At 44.1% G+C, this 21,394-nt stretch overlaps 1 protein-coding gene across 1 annotated transcript in view; it reads left to right on the forward strand.

The window, feature by feature from the left end:
* LOC117441156 (scavenger receptor cysteine-rich type 1 protein M130-like) overlaps positions 1-14,527 on the forward strand; it is a 28,701-nt gene extending 14,174 nt beyond the window's left edge. The window contains exons 2-8 of the mRNA XM_034077354.1: positions 3,193-3,225; positions 3,958-4,248; positions 5,497-5,808; positions 5,893-6,201; positions 10,439-10,762; positions 13,567-13,649; positions 14,430-14,527. Of these exons, the coding sequence (XP_033933245.1) occupies positions 3,193-3,225; positions 3,958-4,248; positions 5,497-5,808; positions 5,893-6,201; positions 10,439-10,762; positions 13,567-13,649; positions 14,430-14,525 (1,448 nt within the window). The 3' untranslated portion in view covers positions 14,526-14,527. The remainder of the gene's footprint in view (positions 1-3,192; positions 3,226-3,957; positions 4,249-5,496; positions 5,809-5,892; positions 6,202-10,438; positions 10,763-13,566; positions 13,650-14,429) is intronic.
* Positions 14,528-21,394: the final 6,867 nt, after the last annotated feature.

The raw sequence follows: 21,394 nt of genomic DNA on the forward strand, positions 1-21,394 counted from the left end.
ATATAAGTAACCTTATAGGTTTACATTAATGCTGCTGTTAAATATTTCTCTGAGATTATCCCTTAATTATCATGCACAGCAGAGCAGTACATTGATTTAGCTCATTTGCATTTACCACTTGTAGAATAATGCCAAGAAGAGACAGGATAAGAAAAGAAAAACAAAGAGAGCTACAGCAAGCAGCGCGGGGAAGCAGCTCTCTGTAAGCAGCCTGAGCCTACCAGCAAGGAAGATGAGGATGCAGATGTGCCTGATGAACCCTTACCCATCATCAATGATGAAGATGAAGAAGAAAGGCCAGAGTCAATACCAGAGTCATGTTAAGGGACAAACTGTCTGTCTAGAGCCCTTTCATGCTCAGATTTGAACTGTGATAATAATAGTAATAATAATAATAATAATAAATAATAATTATATAATTTTATTGAGAGGCCCACAATTTATTTTAACCACCAAGTGCTTTGGTGATACTAAATCAGACATGAAGCTACTTGCCAAATGACAAAAAAACAACAACTAGTGGTAGGGTGTTGAATTTTGGCCATGACAGTTAAAGTCTGGTGAGTCTTAATGTTGTCATGCATTGCATTGACTTACCCAAATAATTGAAATAAACATCATATTCTATATTGTTTGTATTCTAGGCAGCTACAGCAGGCTCAGGGAAGCAGCCCCTGCTGTCCTGCAATAGTCCATCTAAGATGAGGGAGACAAATCCATAGAAAATATCTCTGAGTCAGACACAGATGAAGCAGAAATGTCAGAGTCCAGAGCAGCACCATGTTCAGAAACAGTGCTCTCTGATGATGACCAAAATGAGGGAGAGATGGAAGGAGTAACCAAAAACCGAAAATAAACTAACAAAATCCGCCATTATCCGGCACATTTTCGCGCACAATTTCGGTGCACGCACGCTTCGCGCGCGGGCGACCGCCACGACGACTCAGAAGGTGCCCTTTTTTTTCCTCTTGAGCACCTGCCCCTATAAATGTCTGTGCACGCCACTGGTGATAGGTGTTAATAAATACATCTGTATTGATTTTAAGATCTTTTCATCAATCATACGTATTGGGATCATTGGTATTAATGTGGACCGGAGGGAGAGGGTGACGAGCAAAAGTTTCACTTTCATTTTTTATTTCAATTCCAGCTTTGGTCATGAAGAATATGTTTCTCTGTTGTCCACGTTCATAAAGCAAAGCAGCAGCATCAGATCACGGTGCAGAGTCTCTAGATGAGTTTACAGTAGTCCCTCGTTCTTATTAAACATCCATGTTGTAGTCCGCTGTATAGAAAACTGTGTTTCCATGGTTTCCCCACAGCAGCAGACACACATGCATGACGTCCGCTGGCGCATCATAAACACGTCGGATAGTGAAAGTGCAGTCGGATTCTCTAAAGCACCGCAGTCTCTTCTCCTAAGTCCTTTTGAATTCTCCTATCCACTATCCTTTAACCCCGTGACGTTGGAATAGACGATAGGGTTAGAACTTCATATTTCTCTTTATAATACTGATGAATGTTCAGAACAAAGCACTTTGGCAACTTACCACATACGGTTTAAAAAGCTTAATAAGCACCGTAACTTTCATGATATCATTTCTCGGTCATAATCGATTGTTTCCGTGAACGGCCGACTGTTGTGTGACGGCAAATGCTGCGGCTGCAATGCATTGTGGGGCAGCATTTTCTCCTCTCCTTTCGTCAAGGGAGGTCCAGTGGTTCCTAAGCTAAAGGAGGTGATAAAGGAAGTTTGAAACCTCCTTTCCTTTCATTTGGGCGGTGGTGGCGAAGTCGATAGGGACTTGGCTTGGCAACTGGAAGGTCACCTGTTCAAGTCCCGGCAAGACAAAGTGCTACCGAGGTGTCTCTGAGCAAGGCACCGTTCCCCACACTGCTCCCCGGGTGCCGTTCAAAATGGCAGCACACTGCTCCTAACACTAGGATGGGTCAAATGCAGAGAAACAATTTCCCCACGAGGGATTAATAAAAAGTCTATCTTATTTAGAGAATTGGAACGGCACTTATCATGGCTGCCACTGAGGGACTTCCGGGTAATTTCACTCCGTTAGGAAGGTTCCTAAGCTAAATGGACTATTCGACTTCAGCCCAAGTCTTAGACAGTGAGAGGGAGGGGCATGATCGGGTTTTGTCCCACATGGCTCAAAACGTCTCAATAGGGACACACAGTAGACACTAATTAGAGGAACACAGACAAATCAGATGATTTATTTTATTTATTTATTTTTGTTTGTTGGTAATCATTATTTTGAATACTTTCTGCTGAGGCTGTGCCCCACCTGCCCCTAATGACCAGTGACTTATGCGACGCAATTAGTGTAGGTGCGGCACAATGATTTGATCATCATGTGTAGTAGTAGTAGTAGAACCTTTATTTATCCAGGAAAATCAATTAAGAACAAATTCTTATTTACAATGTGTGCCGCACCTACACAGTACACCTATATGTGTGTGCATGTATACATGCACACACATATACTCAACACACATACAGGCAGAGACGCACACACACACACACACACACACACACACACACACACACACACACACACACACACACACACACACACACACACACACACACACACACACACACACACACACACACACACACACACACACACACACACACACACACACACACACACACACACACACACACACACACACACACACACATGCACAAACCAGACGTGTTGAATGTGTGTCAACGCAGCCCCCTGCAGTTGTTCTGGGGTACTGCACCAGCTCATGAATATTCACACTGTGGAAGGAATCAGTGTGTGTGCAAGTATGTGTGTAAGTGTGTAACCAGTGTGTGTGTGTGTGTGTGTGTGTGTGTGTGTGTGTGTGTGTGTGTGTGTGTCTGAGTGTGTGTATGTGTGTGTCTGTCTGTGTGTTTGTCTTTGTGGGACCACTAGCAGAGGCATGAAAGCAAGTTTTAAGTGTGATCATGTGTCCTGTGAAGAAACATGTCTCCTGAATGAACTGGTGCCTGAGCTCTAAATGAAGTGACTTGTGTTCTCTATATGATATGTGGAACATATAGGAACATGCTGAACATGTTGATCTCAGATTTAGTAAATGGTCAAATGGCTCCAGAGAGAGATCACTGAAGTGCTTCTGAGGTGATAGAAAAGTATACAAATCAGCCTTGTGATTTCCCCTCAGGACTCCAGGCTGAAGGAGACCACAACTCAACAGGTAAGCCGCCAGTGTTATGACCCCCCCCCCCCCCCTTAAAGTGATTAGAAACAACCCGTTATCATCACATCATGCATCATGTCCTTTAAAGGCTGCTCCAATAACAGCTCATGACCAAAAGAGAAGCAGGATATTCTTGATATGCACACAACAAACCATCAGCAGCGTTCCATCACTACTGATTCTAATGAAGGATCCGTGAACGAGAGCACCTCTCAGAGTGGCAGTCGCTGAAGGTGGAGAGCACTTTAAAGACTGTGAACAGAGCCAGGTATCTGGTTCCATTACACGCCACTCGCTATCACGACATCCAGCTTTCAATGTCATGTTTTTATTACTGCACATATTGTATCTTTCATTCCAATTATATTTCAATGTGAACACTGCTATATTATTCTACATTTCTTTATATTTTTAATGTTATTATAGTTTTCTTAAATAGTTTTCTGTGTTTTAGTTTTACTTTTATGTCTGCACCACAACACCAAGTCAAACTCCTAGTCGACCCACCTGGTGATAAACCTGGTTCTGGTCTCTTTCCACCGCTGGTTCTGAAAGATCTCCAGTTTGACCAGAATAATGATGTACTCCTTTCTCTGGTGCTTTCAGCTGTAACTCCATTGCTTGTATCATCATTTAGGGGTTCATGATACAACATATTTATTTTAGTATTAATTCATTTGACATCTGCTGCAAGCAACTAAAGTACATGACTCTGCTGTTTCTCTTCAGAGCCTGTTGTCAGACTGGTGGGAGGAGAGAGTCGCTGTGCAGGAGCTCTGGAGCTGAACCGGGAGGGAGAATGGAGACCAGTGGGGGGCTCTCACTCTCTCTGGACCCTGGAGGATGCAGCAGTCGCCTGCAGAGAGCTCGACTGTGGCTCTCCTGTTTCTGTCGGGAAGAGAGAGGAGTCCTCAAGGAGACCTGTGTGGTGGATCTATACTCGCTGTCTTCAGTATGGATCTCTGAGGCGGTGTGCAGAATCACGTTCCTCTTCCGACATCGTGAATATCACCTGCTCAGGTAAGCCCATCAGGGACACCACCGATGACATCATCTATCACATCTTCTAAAAAGGCTCCAGTAGCTCCCAGTGAAGACAGAAACACTGTTTGTCTCCTAACACCTCTCCATGGTGTGTGCATATGAAACATGTCTGCTGCTCCAGGAGTCCCCGGGGCCAACCCGTCTGAAAGGACTCCTGCTTCAGCTCCACCTCTCTGAGCCTCAGGGTTCCACCAGCAGGTTCTCTGGGTTCCACCAGAACAGCACCAAGACCTCCTGAACACAGCTTTAGAGGAGAGGAATCTGCATGTTTGATAACCCGGTAAAGGGTTAACAGATGGATGCTAATTGTTAAGGTACATTCACACCGGACACAATGTGAATCTTAGAGCGTCGTGATTACATGTAAAGTCAACGCAGAGATTACAATCTTTTTAAATTATATTATTATAAAGCTACACTTACATGTGTAATTCATGAGAGTTCAATTTGTTCATCTTCTGAGTCAAATTCGCCTGACGCTGTCTCGCGTTAGCCAATCAGCAGTGAGGATCTCAGTCTGACGTCACTGACACTGACGTTGAATCAGGAAACCAGAACATCAGCCGTTAGCCGTTAGCCGTTAGCTGTTAGCCGTTAGCTGTTAGCCGTTAGCTGTCACAGCTCCTCATATCTGTTCAGAAACTGGAGAAAGTTATAAATATATAAACCACAGACTGTCTGTGGCATGGAGACCACGGACTGTCTGTGGCATGGAGACCACGGACTGTCTGTGGCATGGAGACCACGGACTGTCTGTGGCATGGAGACCACAGACTGTCTGTGGCATGGAGACCACAGACTGACTGTGGCATGGAGACCACAGACTGTCTGTGGCATGGAGACCACAGACTGCCTGTGGTCTCCATGCCACAGACAGTCTGTGGCATGGAGACCACAGTCTCTGCTTTGTTTCTGTCTGTGTGACGTTGTTGTGAGTGTGGACGGAGCAGCTACATGTTAGCTTAGCCTGATCTCCTTGCAGAACACATTTTAAAGTGTCTCCTCAGTGTCTGCACACTTGTCAAAGCATGAAGACATGTTGGCAGGTCCGGTGTGAACGCAGCATTAGAGGGTGGTAGATGTAGATGTGAGGGTGACTGCAGTCTGTGCTGATATCAAGAAGTGTTCTGTTGTTCATCATGAACTCATGTTGGAACTGAGTCCAGTTTGAATCTGAGATATTGTTTCATCTCTCTCTTTCTCTCTGTGTTCTGTCCTCTGCAGACTCTGTCCGGCTGCTGGGGGGGACCGGTCTGTGCTCAGGCAGACTGGAGGTGAACTCTGACCCGTCTGACCCGTCCTGGTCCTCAGTGTGTAAGGCTGACTTTGACCAGCAGGATGCTCAGGTGGTCTGCCGGCAGCTGGGCTGTGGGGCTCCTTCAGTCCTCCAGGGGGCGCTCCATGGAGAAGGGGAGGCTCCAATGGGGACCAAAGAGTTCCAGTGTGGAGGCCTTGAGTCTGCTCTCCTGAACTGTAGCTCAGCCTCAGAGAGAAACACCTGCTCACCTGGCACAGCTGTTAGCCTCACCTGCTCAGGTGGAGAGGAGCTGTGATTGGTTCATTCTGTTCTCATCACACCCACTGTATTCTCCCTCTGATCTCTCTCTTGTTTCTCTGCAGAGCCTTATGAGGTCAGACTGGTGGGAGGATCCAGTCGCTGTGCAGGAGACCTGGAGGGGAAACATCAGGGAGAATGGACACCAGTGAGCTTTTTCTCTCAAGATCTGGACGCTCTCTCTTTGTGGGAACTGGAGGATGCAGCAGCCGCCTGCAGAGAGCTCGACTGTGGCTCTGCTGTTTCTCTGGGACAGAAAGAGTCCTCATGGAGACCTGCGTGGGACATCAGCTCTGCCTGTCTTCAGTCTGGATCTCTGAGGGACTGTGCAAAATCATCTTCCTCTGGCAACATCGTGACTCTCATCTGCTCAGGTAAGCCCATCAGTCCCATCAAGTCATCTGTCTCTTTGTTTGTTAGAGGCCATTTCTCTAAAGGGAAGGTGAATGTGCTCTCTCTCTCTCTCTCTCTCTCTCTCTCTCTCTCTCTCTCTCTCTCTCTCTCTCTCTCTCTCTCTTCTCTCTCTCTCTCTCTCAGTCTTGAGAGGTCATCAACCTCCTTGAAGTGACCACATATTCTGTTCTCTTCTGGTTGCCAGGATCTGTTGAGTCTTCCTGTTTCCAGTCTGTGGTCACTGAGCCTGTACTTGGTTAGGATCTGTCTCTGCTTTCTATCTCTGACAGCAGAGAGACATTCTGCCAGCTCGTACTCTCTGTTTAGAGCCAGGTAACATTCTAATCTGCTTTGGCTTCTCGTCTCTTCTTCCCAATGTCGTAAATAGTTGTCTTTGCATTGTGTTATTATTAGGGCTGTCAAGTTAACGCGTTAATAACGCGTTAACGCAAAAAAAAATTAACGCCACTAATTATTTTAACGCGATTAACGCATGTGTATTTTTTGTCCTCGGCCGCCCCGTAGTTTCAGAGCGCATCGAGTTTAAAATACCATCTACCAGCTGATGCTGACAGCCCCGCTCCTGCCGCCTGCTTGCAGCAGACCACACTTCCACGCTCACCGGCAGGCTCCGACTGGCTATTGGGAGGACCGGGAGGGAGTGTGTGTGTGTGGCCTGAGCGAGCGAGAGAGAGACCTTACGTGCATTGTTGTTGTTAGCATCTGGTGCTAGCTAGCTGCGCTAACGGATATAAGGAGCTGTTTAAATGAAAACAGAGGAGCGCTCTATCCACACAACTGCGCCGAGCACTTGACTTTATGCAGGAAGCAGACAGCGGGACATAACATTGTAGGAGAAGCCAGCACACTCACGGCCCGTCCACACAGCGGCGTGCGCTGACGCTTGCCGGCGGGCGTGTCTGAAACTCGACCAACAACCAATCACATGAATCTCCCGCCCCGGACACACAAGCAGCGGTTTGATTGGCTAGAGCTTGTACTGGCATATGATTCGATTGGCTGACGCCTCGCCGAGGCGTCAAAAGTTGAACATTGCTCAACTTTTGCAGCGAGCCACGCCAGCTACGCTCCACGTCGCTTCCCACGATGCATTTCGGCTAAAAGTGACGTCACCCCATTCAAAGTGAATGGGGAAGCGTCAACGCACGCCGCTGTGTGGACGGGCCGTCATGATTGCAGCGTCCAGGCAGCTCCCGTTCGAGCATATGCCTTGAGTTGCACATAGCTCCAACATGCGCGCGCGCACACACACACACACACACACACACACACACACACACACACACACACACACACACACACACACACACACACACACACACACACACACACACACACACACACACACACACACACACACACACACACACACACACACACACACACACACACACACACACACACACACACACACACACACACACACACACACACACACACCATTTGTATTGAATGAGAGAGGTTCCAGGTTGTTGTTTAATATTCATGAGAATATTTGTCATTGTTCAAACGATAATAAACATTAGCATAAAGCATATTTGTCCACTCATATGTTGATAAGAGTATTAAAAACTTGAAAAATATTCCTCTAAGGAACATTTAGAACAGATAAAAAATGTGCGATTAATTTGCGATTAAATATTTTAATCGAATGACAGCCCTAGTTATAATGCGTCTGACTGTGATTGGTGTTTGGAGAGCAGTGTTGCTGAGAGACGGGTCAGAGTGGCTCTGAGAGGGGCAGCTCGCCTCAGCACCAGCTGACAGAGGAGACTCTTCTCTGGGTCAGCTCTTGGCTCTGGAGGGCTTTGGAGTGGAGGGTGTCTCGGGGCTGGATCTAAGGTGGTTAAAGAATGTTAGTGCTCTCTTCTGAGTGGTTAATGATCAGTGGGTATCTGCCTAATTCTGCTCTACATGCATTTGTTGGTGTTTTTCTCTGAACACGTAAAATGTATCTGCAGAGTTCTGCATGTAAAGACTCTGCTGGATGTTTGTCCCGGCGGGTAGAGCTCTGGTGACGGAGTGGACCCCATACTTCACTACCGTGCAGCGCAATGGGCTGGATCACACTATCAAAGATTTTGAGCCAGATTTTAACTGGAATTTGGACATTATAAAATGTTCTCTTAATTGCATTTAGAGCTCTTCTGGCTTTTTCTTTGAGTGCATTCTCTGCCATGTTGAAACTTCCCGATGCTGTTATGGTTAAACCGAGGTAGGTGTAACTCATGCTATGTTTTATGATATGATTGTTTATGGTAAACTGGTATTTGTTCTCCTGACATCTGGGGCGTTTTTGGAAAACCATGACATTAGTTTTCTTCATATTGACTGCAGGGCCCAGTCCTCACAGTACTGGTCTACTGTGTCCAGCTGCTGTTGTAGTCCTTGTTCAGTAGGAGACAGCAGAACAAGGTCATCAGCATAAAGCAGACACTTCACCCCTCTCTCTAGGAGGGAGAGGCCAGGAGCAGCACAGGGATCTCTCTCTCTCTCTCTCTAGGAGGGAGAGGCCAGGAGCTGCACAGGGATCTCTCTCTCTCTCCCTCTCCCTCTCCCTCTCTCTCTCTCTCTCTCTCTCTCTCTAGGAGGGAGAGGCCAGGAGCAGCACAGGGATCCAACTGAACAGCAAGTTCATTTATATATATATATTCAATAAAGACCTAAATTGCAACCCTGACGAACGCCTCTTCTCTGGGTGAAGAATTCAGTTTGTTTGTCTCCAATTTTAACAGCACACTTATTCCCTAAATACATTGATTCAACCAGATCGTACATCTTTCCCCCCTATACCACGATGTAGAAGTCTATGATAGAGCCCTTCGTGCCAAATAGAGTCGAAAGCTTTTTTTAAATCAATGAAACAAGTGAATATCTTACCATGTTGTGTTTGGTGTACATGTTTGTTAACTAAAGTGTGAAGGGTGTACACATGGTCGGTGGTACGGTGTTTTGGAAAGAGGCCAATTTGATTTTACTCAAGATGGATTGTTGGTTAAGGAAATCTTGTATTCTTTTATTTAGAATGCTACAGAATAATTTCCCCAGACAGCTGCTGACACAGATGCCACGGTAGTTCTTAGGGAAATCACAAATTGTCTCCACTCTTATGAATGGGGGAGATGAGCCCTTTGCACCAGGTGAAAACATCCTGACTGCAATACGATACTGAACAGCTTGAACACTGTCCCTGCATCTCTGGGGTGCTGCATCGGAGCATTTCGTTTTGAATGTTGTCTGGGCCTCAAGCTTTCCTTGGCCGGAGAGATTGTGTCTGTGTGGTCAACTCTTCCCAAGTCATTGGGAAATCAAGGGGGTTTTGGTGGTTTTTAATAGTTTCTTCTAATGTTTGGAGTTTCTCGTTTGTAATACATTGATTTGAATTTAGTAGATTTATTGGTATGTCTTTGTACAAACTTTCAAAATGTTCTCTCCAGATGTCACCGTTTTGGATGGGTACTGCTTGTGGTTGTTTTGTGTTGAAGTTGTTCCACAGATCCCAGAATTGATTTTGATCAATGGCTTTCTCAATATCCTCAAGTTTCATGTGGGTATCATTTTGTTTTGTGTTCCTTATTATTTATATTTGTTTAAGACGTCATTGTATCTAATGCGTAAGGCTGGGTTGTTTGGTTGCCGATGTTTTTCATTTGCTATTTTTCTCAAATCTTTTCTGATGGTCTTGCATTCCTGGTCGAACCATTTGTTAGCCTTTTGCCTTTTAACGGGCTTCCGCTTTTGCTTTATAAGGTCAGCTTTAATAGCTGCCTTGTGAAATATCATATTGATATAATCAATGCCCATGTTTACACCATCTTTGGTAGGAACCAGTGCCTGGGCATTCGTATTTTAATCGCGATTACGATTATGGCTTGCAACGATTACGAAAACAACGTAATCGAAATAAAACGATTATTTTTTTATTATTATTATTACTTTTTTAAAATAATTTTTGTTTTGTTTTTCAGTTGAATTATACTTAAAGTTCAGGGTAATCAACTGTTAAAAACATACTGTTCACATTTTTTTTCTCCAATAAATGGATGTTTTCAAAGGCAATGAATAATCGCATTTAATAATCGCAATTACAATTATTGACCCAAATAATCGAGATTATGATTGTTGCCATAATCGAGCAGCCCTACCTGAGAGTTTAAAGAACACATTTATTTGGTTGTGGTCTCTCTCTCTCTCCAGACATGCTGCTTCAGCCCAGCATCTCTGGGCCCTCCTCCATGTACGGGGTCTCCGGGGCCCAGCAGCAGGGGTTCCAGGTGTTCAGAGGCTCCACCTTCAGCATCAGCTGCTCCATCCAGCCTCAGTACCCAGGGGGCTCCTTCCTGCTCAGCTCCTCCACTCACAACTACACCCAGCCAGCTGTCAATCACAGCGCCCACTTCCTGTTCCCGGCTGCAGAGCCCGCCCACCAGGGAAACTACAGCTGTGTTTATCACCTCTTTGTTTTTTCTCATAAATTCTCCTCTGAGAGCCGTCTCCTGTCCGTCACTGTCACTGCCTCAGGTAAGCTCAGTGTTCACCTGTCTGTCACTCACCTGTCTGTCTGTCTGTCACTGTCTTAGGTAAGCTCAGTGTTCACCTGTCTGTCGCTCACCTGTCTGTCTGTCTGTCTGTCTGTCACTGTCTTAGGTAAGCTCAGTGTTCACCTGTCTGTCGCTCACCTGTCTGTCTGTCTGTCTGTCTGTCTGTCACTGTCTCAGGTAAGCTCAGTGTTCACCTGTCTGTCGCTCACCTGTCTGTCTGTCTGTCTGTCTGTCACTGTCTCAGGTAAGCTCAGTGTTCACCTGTCTGTCTCTCACCTGTCTGTCTCTCACCTGTCTGTCGCTCACCTGTCTGTCTCTCACCTGTCTGTCGCTCATCTGTCTGTCTGTCTGTCTGTCTGTCTGTCTGTCTGTCTGTCTGTCACTGTCTCAGGTAAGCTCAGTGTTCACCTGTCTGTCTCTCACCTGTCTGTCTCTCACCTGTCTGTCGCTCACCTGATCTTGATCAGCATGAAGGGTGTCTTCATGAAGACCAAGTCGCTGCACATTATCCCGCTTATCACACGTGGCCACATTCTCAACAAAGTAACGACATGACTCCCAGTATTAATTGAAATGCTTTTATTGATTTAGAAAATGTTTTTATTGATTTAAATGTGTGCATTATTGATTTAAATTGATAAGCATCCGCTAAGAAAAATAGTCCGTTGTTACCGTTTGAACTAACGTAGCAACGACAGGAACTGCTTCGATAGTGTTTTTGAGGAGCTTTTTTATTACAGCTTTGAAAACATCGTTGCTTGCTTTAAAAGTAGCACAATTCATGATGTCAAACCTTGGGAAGTATCTGGATATCCCTGCCCTAATGTCAAAGGAACTGCACACTGAATATGTTTTGCTGTTTTATGTCAGGACCGTTGAGTAAAAAGGACCGAAGCTCCGTGTTGAGGGTTTCTGCCCCGTAGCTGATCAGCCAGTCTTTAAATAGTCCCATAGCCCATAATGTGGTCCGTCTTTTCGCCTCTCTTACTTCTCCGCGGTTTTCTTGTCCCTCTTGTCTTTTTCTTTTCTTCGCTGGGGACTCATCAGCCACTAACCATTCATCCAAATGACTGTGCTCTCCAAATATATTAAAATGAATATTAAAATCCTCCATGTTGCTCTCAGACGGGAGACAACGGAAAACTAAAGACAAGCAAACTGTATACATTACATTACATTGCATTTAGCTGACGCTTTTATCCAAAGCGACTTACAATAAGTGCATTCGACCAGGAAGACACAACCTTGAGGAAAACAGAATCATATAAGTACATCAGGTTTCATAGAGCCAAACATTTCAAGTGCTACTCAACTGGCTATAGATAAGCCAGTCCTTTATTAGTATATAAGTGCTCTGTTAGCAGTTCTTTGTTAGTAATTCTATCGCTTGAGGTGGAGTCGAAAGAGATGAGTTTTCAGTCTGCGCCGGAAGGTGTGTAAGCTTTCTGCCGTCCTGATGTCAATGGGGAGCTCATTCCACCATCTTGGAGCCAGGATAGCAAACCCACGTGTTTTTGCTGATGGGAACTTGGGTCCCCCTCGCAGCGAGGGTGCAGCGAGCCGTTTGGCGGTTGCAGAGCGAAGTGCACGCGCTGGGGTGTACAGTTTAACCATGTCCTGGATGTAGGAAGGGCCAGATCCATTCGCAGCATGGTACGCAAGTACCAGTGTCTTGAAGTGGATTCTAGCAGTTACCGGAAGCCAGTGAAAGGAGCGGAGGAGCGGCGTGGTGTGGGAACATTTAGGAAGGTTGAAGACCAGACGAGCCGCTGCATTCTGGATGAGCTGCAGAGGTCGGATGGCACATGCAGGGAGACCAGCCAGGAGGGAGTTGCAGTAGTCTAGGCGTGAGGTGACGAGAGCCTGGATCAGAACCTGCGTCGCTTTCTGGGTCAGCTGGGGACGCATCCTCCTGATGTTGTAAAGCGTGTATCTGCAGCAGCGGGTTGTAGCAGCGATGTTTGCAGTGAAGGACAGGTTGTTGTCTAGGATCACACCCAGATTCCTTGCAGTCTGGGTCGGGGAAACAACAGAGGTGCCGATGTTGATAGTTAGGTCAAGAGTGGGACAATCTTTTCCCGGAAGGAAAAGCAGTTCAGTTTTGTCAAGGTTGAGCTTGAGATGATGAGCGGACATCCACTGAGAGATGTCAGCTAGACAAGCAGAGATGCGTGCGACGACCTGGGTTTCTGAGCGGGGAAAGGACAGAATTAGTTGGGTGTCGTCAGCGTAGCAGTGGTATGAAAAACCATGCGGGCTAATGACTGATCCGATACAGTTCAATGGACCGGATTTCTTTCTGCAGATGTGAGCGTCCTTAACAACGGTCAATAAGTCCTTGACAGCGATCTGTACTACTGGATTAACAACGTGTCATGTACTCTGAATTGACCAATCAGAATTGAGTATTCAACTAAGCCATGTAATAAGGCTATATAAATGATATAGAACCTGGATCAGAACCTCTCCTCCAGTCGGGGTTTATGGTCCTGGTCTCGTGCACAAAAGGCCTCTTTGTTTCATCTTTTGTGTTTCCTCACTGTTCGGTTGGTTCTCCAGTGAAGTCTAGCTTACATCAGAGTCTGGACCTGAGTACTGACTGCTGGATGTAAGAGATACAGCAGCTTCTCCTACGGTTGGGAAACATGTCAGGCCACATATTAAAGTCTCACCAGAGGTCAAATCAGAGAGAGAGGAGTCTCCATGCTAAAGTGGCTTCAGGGTCCAGGTCTCTACAGAGTTTTTGCTGACTCTTGATGTGATGCTGTCCATGTGTTCCATCAGATCCAGGTCCTTTTATCATCCGAGCCGTCGTCCTGCCGCTGATTCTGCTGCTGGTGACCGTCAGACTTTACTTCTACTGTAAGGTACTGAAACATGTTGTTGTTCCACTGACTGAATGATGAGGTACTGAAACATGTTGTTGTTGTTGTTGTTGTTGTTGTTGTTGTTGTTCCACTGACTGAATGATGAGGGACTGAAACATGTTGTTGTTCCACTGACTGAATGATGAGGTACTGAAACATGTTGTTGTTGTTGTTGTTGTTGTTGTTCCACTGACTGAATGATGAGGGACTGAAACATGTTGTTGTTCCACTGACTGAATGATGAGGGACTGAAACATGTTGTTGTTGTTCCACTGACTGAATGATGAGGGACTGAAACATGTTGTTGTTCCACTGACTGAATGATGAGGGACTGAAACATGTTGTTGTTCCACTGACTGAATGATGAGGGACTGAAACATGTTGTTGTTGTTGTTGTTGTTCCACTGACTGAATGATGAGGTACTGAAACATGTTGTTGTTCCACTGACTGAATGATGAGGAACTGAAACATGTTGTTGTTCCACTGACTGAATGATGAGGGACTGAAACATGTTGTTGTTCCACTGACTGAATGATGAGGGACTGAAACATGTTGTTGTTGTTCCACTGACTGAATGATGAGGGACTGAAACATGTTGTTGTTCCACTGACTGAATGATGAGGGACTGAAACATGTTGTTGTTGTTGTTGTTGTTGTTCCACTGACTGAATGATGAGGTACTGAAACATGTTGTTGTTCCACTGACTGAATGAAACAGTGTGTGTTATTGAACAGGAGTGATGCAGGAAGTCTCACTGTGTGCTGTCATGTCTCTCCAGGCCACCAGGGGGCGGAGGCCGAGCCGACAGGAGGACATTGAGCTGGATTACCTGGGTGTTCCTGCTGAAGAGGAAGGAGCTCTGGGAGCAGTGTAGCACCTCCAACGACACACACACACACACACACACACACACACACACACACACACACACACACACACACACACACACACACACACACACACACACACACACACACACACACACACACACACACACACACACACACACACACACACACACACACACACACACACACACACCACACACACACACACACACACACACACACACACACACACCGTATACATCACTTCAGGGGACATTACATTGACTTACATGCATTTTCTAGAGACTTATCCTAACCTTAACCATAACCAACACATGCCTAACCCTAACCCTTACCCTTAAACTTAACTTTACCCTTACCCTAATCCTAACCCTAACCAAGTCTTCACCCTAAAATTAATGATCCCCCTTATGGGGACCTCCAATTTGTCCCTATAAGGGAGGCAAGTCCCCACACGTGACTATGTAAACAGATGTAGGTCCCCACAAGTATAGTAATGCTAGTCCACACACACACACACACACACACACACACACACACACACACACACACACACACACACACACACACACACACACACACACACACACACACACACACACACACACACACACACACACACACACACACACACACACACACACACACACACACACACACACACACACACACACACACACACACACACACACACACACACACACACACACACACACACAGCCTGGTGGAGGAGCTGCTCCTCAGCCTGGTGGAGGAGCTGCTCCTCAGCCTGGTGGAAGGAGCTGGTGGTGCTCGGCCTCAGGCTGAGGAACCTTCTCCCTGAAGGCAGGAGGCTGTTGGGGGGAGGGTGGAGTCACCCACAATGCTGAGTGCTTTGCGGGTGAGGCGGGTGTTATAAATGAAAATACCACACCATCAATATGCCACCTACTGTTGGATTTCAGCACATCCAGAGTAGGTGTTTTTTATTTATTTTATTTCAACAAGTATTCAAAGTTCAGTTTTATAAAATGGTGTTAGAAGTTTAGCCAGAAATGTTGCTGGAAAATTATTATAATGCAAATTAAAAACTAAAACGAATACTTCCAACGCTTTTCGTGTTTAAGGATTTCATATGTATTTTGACATTTTTGTAATTAAGAAATGTTTTTTTATTTCATAATAGTTTTGCTCTGAACTAATTTATTTTAATTTGGTAAAATAATCTACATCAACATTCTCCCAATTCACAAGTATTCTGCCTCGTGTGGTGATCAGCTATTGGGCTTGAAGCTAATAAAGATTGCCATGAACATTTCATACAATTCAATCAATTTCATAATTAGGGGTTTTCTCATTGATTAAGAATGATGCTTCATTTTGCTGTAAAGAATGTTGCTGATTTTTACAACAAATATATATTTTAATAACCTTGTACTATATCATAACAGTTGTGCTCCATGTTGTAACAAAGAAATGTAATTAATTTAGTAATTAAAGATATTCCGATGTTCCAAGTATTGAGATTGAGTTATCAGGAATTGTGTTAAAAGTTAATTGATTTCATAGTTAAGGATCTTTCTCATTGATTAAGAAATATTTATCGATGTTTCTTTATTTTATACGTGTTGTGTTCAATTATCAATTTCTATAAAGAATGTTGCTTATTTTTTTACAATAAAGCATTTGTGTTTTTGAGTAAACGACCGTTCCTATATCCTGATACGTTTGCTTAAGGTCGTATCACAAATCATCTGCTATGTGACAAACAATAAAACTACTTTAATAATCCAGAAACTTCTTTGGATATTTCTTCATGGTTTTCTTCTTGTTGGAACATTTTCTTTACAACTTTCTTTGAATTTGCCAAATAATATTCTGTATTTATTTTTACACCCAGACACAAAATGATTTTAGGGCTGGGTCTAACTTGCTTATCTTTTTGTGTTTTTATGGTAAATAATATAATAAAATAATAACTCATGACCCAGAGGAGGCTGAGCTTCGAACATTACCTCCCTCCCTCCCTCCCTCCCTCCAGGCCCGGTTCCAGAACAAAATTACTCAGGGTGCATCGGTTGGAAATTAAAATCAATGTTTTGATAGCATAATGTACCTTAAAACATACCGTCAGTTTAAATGCTATTTTATTCTGGAAAAAAAACGTAAGTTCTCAATACCAAGCTTTTATTCTGAAAATCCTTCATGACGACATCCGGGACTACCGTCCATTAGTATCATTAAAGTGGCTATTGACGCCGTTATGTGACTGCGGTGTGAATGCGCCTAATGCTTGTGGGTTCTCTTCTGCTCGGCCACGACTGCGAGAGGAGGCTGCAGCCTTTCTCTCCTCACTACATTCTGCTTGTAACATTGCAGCGCTTTTTATTAATTAAAGTACCCATTTGAACCTTCTCAGAGACTCCATTTAGTCTCCTTTTTTAAAGCTTCTCTCCTGGACGCGAGAATAACGAACACAGTTAACACATCTGAGATTAGAGGGGGTGCAGTGGTAAAGTGCTATTTTTACAAGTGGGGAGTGGACCTAACACCCTCTAGGTTTTTTTTTTTAATATTGAAGTTAAAGCATCAATCTGGTGCACTTTGAGAGCAACATTAAGAGATCTATGGATACATCTCTCAACACCCATATGAAACACAACTGCAAGCAGATTTTCTTTTTCTTTATGGATATTTTACAAATCACTCCCCTTTCAAACTGTATTCTTATTTTACCGTCATATAGTATTTCCTTTTTAGTGAGTTACTCTGATGAGTACCAGGAGACAGCGTTTGGTACTCTGGTACAGTTGTGGTGAAGGCATCTGAGTTAGATGTATTTGAACCGAAATGTCTACATGCAGAAGATGGCATATTTTTTACAGGAAATTCCAGCCAATCTCTGTTTTGAAACCAAGAGCTGCAAAATGAGCGCCTTACCCCACTGTACAGGCGAGTTGGGAACTTGTTTAAATATACCTGGGCAGGCTCTGTTTTGCCGAGGTCCTCCTCTGATCAATACCTCCATAATCTTCAGTGTGGTTAGCTATGAATCTTCCAAAACTTCCAAACACCTTGTCCTGGACATAGTTTCTACAGCATAAACTGTGCAACAGTACAGTAGGCCCACACAAACTACAGAACACCGGGGCTTTGGGAACACTTAAAATGATTTAATTCCCATTTAACCTGTTAAGGGGCTTTCCCCCCCCGTTTTTTCCCCACGAAACTGTGTCTCAGGGCTTCTTAAAATATAACTATTCATGTGTCCTGCTCGTTTAACAGGAAGAAACTCAGCTAACTGATAATGTGAACCATGTTTACCGAAACAAAACACAAGTCTCACAAGAAGCGTCTAAATGAGCCCTGAGCGGAAAAAATGCTAACGCACTCTAGGTATAAATCAATCGATATACTTATTGGATATGCACAAACAAGCTTAGCTACCAAGCTGAGATTCCACAGATTCTAGAAATATAAGTATCACCACTGAGCGATCAGAACTCGCGACAGGGGAAGCAAATACAGACATCACACAAGCTTTTAGCAAAACGCGGAGATATGCTCACCTTTTGCATATCTCCAATATGCATAATATTTCGTCTCCTCATTTTTCGTCAACGAAAGTAAAGAGAGATTTTGGCATAGTTTTTATTCAGTAAACTACATTTTCGTCTCGTCACTTTTCGTCAACGATATTGCATGATGATTTCGTTACAGTTATTGTTTACTGCCGTCTCGTTATCGTCTCGTTTTCGTCATGGAAAAAAAGGTTGTTGACGAACATATTTCGTCATAGTTTTAGTCAACGAAATTAACACTACTATGGATGGCATTAATTTGGCCTCCAGTGAGACTGTAAGGAATCTTGGTGTTATATTTGATCAGGATTTATCCTTTAACGCCCACATAAAATCAATTTCAAGGACCGCCTACTTCCATCTACGTAACATTGCAAAAATCAGGCATATCTTGCCTCAAAACGATGCAGAGAAACTAGTCCATGCATTTGTTACTTCTAGGCTGGATTATTGTAACTCTTTATTATCAGGGAGTACCAAGAAGTCAGTCAAGTCGCTTCAGCTGATTCAAAATGCTGCAGCTCGTGTACTAACCAGAGTTAGGAAAAGGGACCACATTACTCCTGCTCTGGCTGCCTTACACTGGCTCCCTATAGAACACAGGATAGAATTTAAAATTCTTCTTCTCGCCTACAAAGCCCTTAATGGACAGGCGCCATCTTACCTTAAAGAACTCATTATACCCTGCTGTCCTACTAGGGCATTGCGTTCCAAGAATGCAGGGTTATTGGTTGTTCCTAGAGTCTCTAAAAGTACAATGGGAGCCAGAGCCTTTTCTTATCAAGCTCCACATTTGTGGAATCAGCTTCCAGTTTGTGTTCGGGCGGCAGACACCCTATCCGTTTTTAAGAGTGCGCTTAAGACCTTCCTTTTTGATAAAGCTTATAGTTAGGGCTGATTAGATTCAGCCCCTAGTTTTGCTGATATAGGCTTAGTTTGTCGGGGGACATCTTACTTCTTCCTTCTCTCTGTCTGTACCTGTGTACTCTCATGTTCCGATTAACCCAGCTTCCCCACATTTCTTTCTTTTTGGTGTCTATATACGGCGGGATCCGGAGTCTTGTATTTAATGTGATGACAGAATTACGGACTTTAAAAACCCATTTCTTAAAACACATTCTGACATTAAACCCACAACCCCATTTGGCCCTAATCCTCTTCCGTAGTTTATTTCATTTTGTCTTTTACTAGGTCTTATTAATTACAAACTAGAGTTACCTGGCAGTCCTGTGTCTCGTGATGCTCCATGTTTCTGTTTTTAAGACATTTTTAAATCAGAGACAGTCTGATACCGATATATTCGGTCCTGTTCACGATAAAAAATAACAACGAGATGCAAAAAAGTTCTATATTCTTTTAATAAATTATTTTGTGTGTAACCAGTATATCACATTCACTGTACCTCAATCTCCTCTCAAAAAGACATTTATCCTTTAAAAATATTAATTTAAATTAGGGCTGTCAAGTTAACGCGTTAATAACGCGTTAACGCAAAAAAAAATTAACGCCACTAATTATTTTAACGCGATTAACGCATGTGTATTTTTTTTCCTCGGCCGCCCCGTAGTTTCAGAGAGCATCGAGTTTAAAATACCATCTGCTGACAGCCCCGCTCCTGCCGCCCGCTTGTGGCAGACCACACTTCCAAGCTCACCGGCAGGCACCGACTGGCCAGCGGGAGGACCGGGAGGGTGTGTGTAATGTGGCCCGAGCGAGCGAGAGAGAGACCTTACGTGCTTGTTGTTGTTAGCATCTGGTGCTAGCTAGCTGCGCTAACGGATATAAGGAGCTGTTTAAATGAAAACAGAGGAGCGACATTTCGCCACAACTGCGCCGAGCACTTGACTTCATTCAGGAAGCCAGACAGCGGGACGTTGGAGGAGAAGTCAGCACACTCATGATTGCAGCAACATGATTGCAGCGTCCAGGCAGCTCCCGTTCGAGCATATGCCTTGAGTTGCGCACACACACACACACACACACACACACACACACACACACACACACACACACACACACACACACACACACACACACACACACACACACACACACACACACACACACACACACACACACACACACACACACACACACACACACACACACACACACACACACACACACACACACACACACACACACACATTTGTATTGAATGAGAGAGGTTCCAGGTTGTTGTGTTTAATATTCATGAGAATATGTGTCATTGTTCAAATGATAATAAACATTAGCATAAAGCATATTTGTCCACTCATATGTTGATAAGAGTATTAAAAACTTAAATATTCCTCTAAGGTACATTTAGAACAGATAAAAAATGTGCGATTAATTTGCGATTAATCGCGATTAACTATGGACAATCATGCCATTAATCGCGATTAAATATTTTAATCGACTGACAGCCCTAATTTAAATACTAGAGGGATGTGAATGATAGCAGAGAAACCAAACTTAATGACACGCATGGTGCATTGACTGATGTACACATATCAAAATATACTCCTCTTACACTAAGTTTTACAGCATTAAACGCCATGCCCCCGCCCCCGGGGGCAAAACACAACAATATTTACGAAACTGTGTCTCAGGGCTTCTTAAAATGTAACAACCTATTGATGCGTCATACCCACTTAACGGGAAGAAACTCAGCTAACTGATGATATTAACCAATTTTACCGAAACTAAACACAACTCTAAAGCCGAGCGTCTGAATTAGCACTGAGAGAAAGAGTGCTGACGCACTTAGCACAGAACTCACGATAGAAATATGTTATACTTCATCGGATCTGCACAAACTAGATATCATATGAAAGCTGAGATTCCACAGATTCCAATGGTATATGTATCATCACTGTGACCTTCGCTGCTGCAACCAAAACCCGCGGCAGCGAAGGCAAGCAAAGACAAGACACAACTTTACTTTGCGGGGCCAAAACGGCAAATACGTCTTACCTGCTGTTCTCTGATCAAAAGTTGTGTTCAATGGCAATAAAACGCATATAAACGCTGCTGAAGGTTAATCCAATGTGTCTCTGTCACTTTGAAATGATTACTGATAATCCATCTTCACATTTTGTCAATAAGAGTAGTTTTCATATAGAGTGTATGAGAGCTACAACCCAGCTTCCAGTTTTGGGCATGCTGGCTGCGCATCACTCTCACTCCTCAATGTTAACGTGTAGATGGATTTAGAAACACCCTCTCGATTCTATTGGCTCTAGCGGTTAAAAAGAGATGTCAATCACCAAAACCGACCAATGGGTTCCAGATAAACGGCAAATGCACCCAAGTTTGGATTCCTAAAGCTTTTAGTCTACTCTCCATCATTCAAG

The sequence above is a fragment of the Pseudochaenichthys georgianus genome, unplaced genomic scaffold (assembly GCF_902827115.2).
Source record: "Pseudochaenichthys georgianus unplaced genomic scaffold, fPseGeo1.2 scaffold_151_arrow_ctg1, whole genome shotgun sequence".
NCBI classification, from domain to species: Eukaryota; Metazoa; Chordata; class Actinopteri; order Perciformes; family Channichthyidae; genus Pseudochaenichthys; species Pseudochaenichthys georgianus.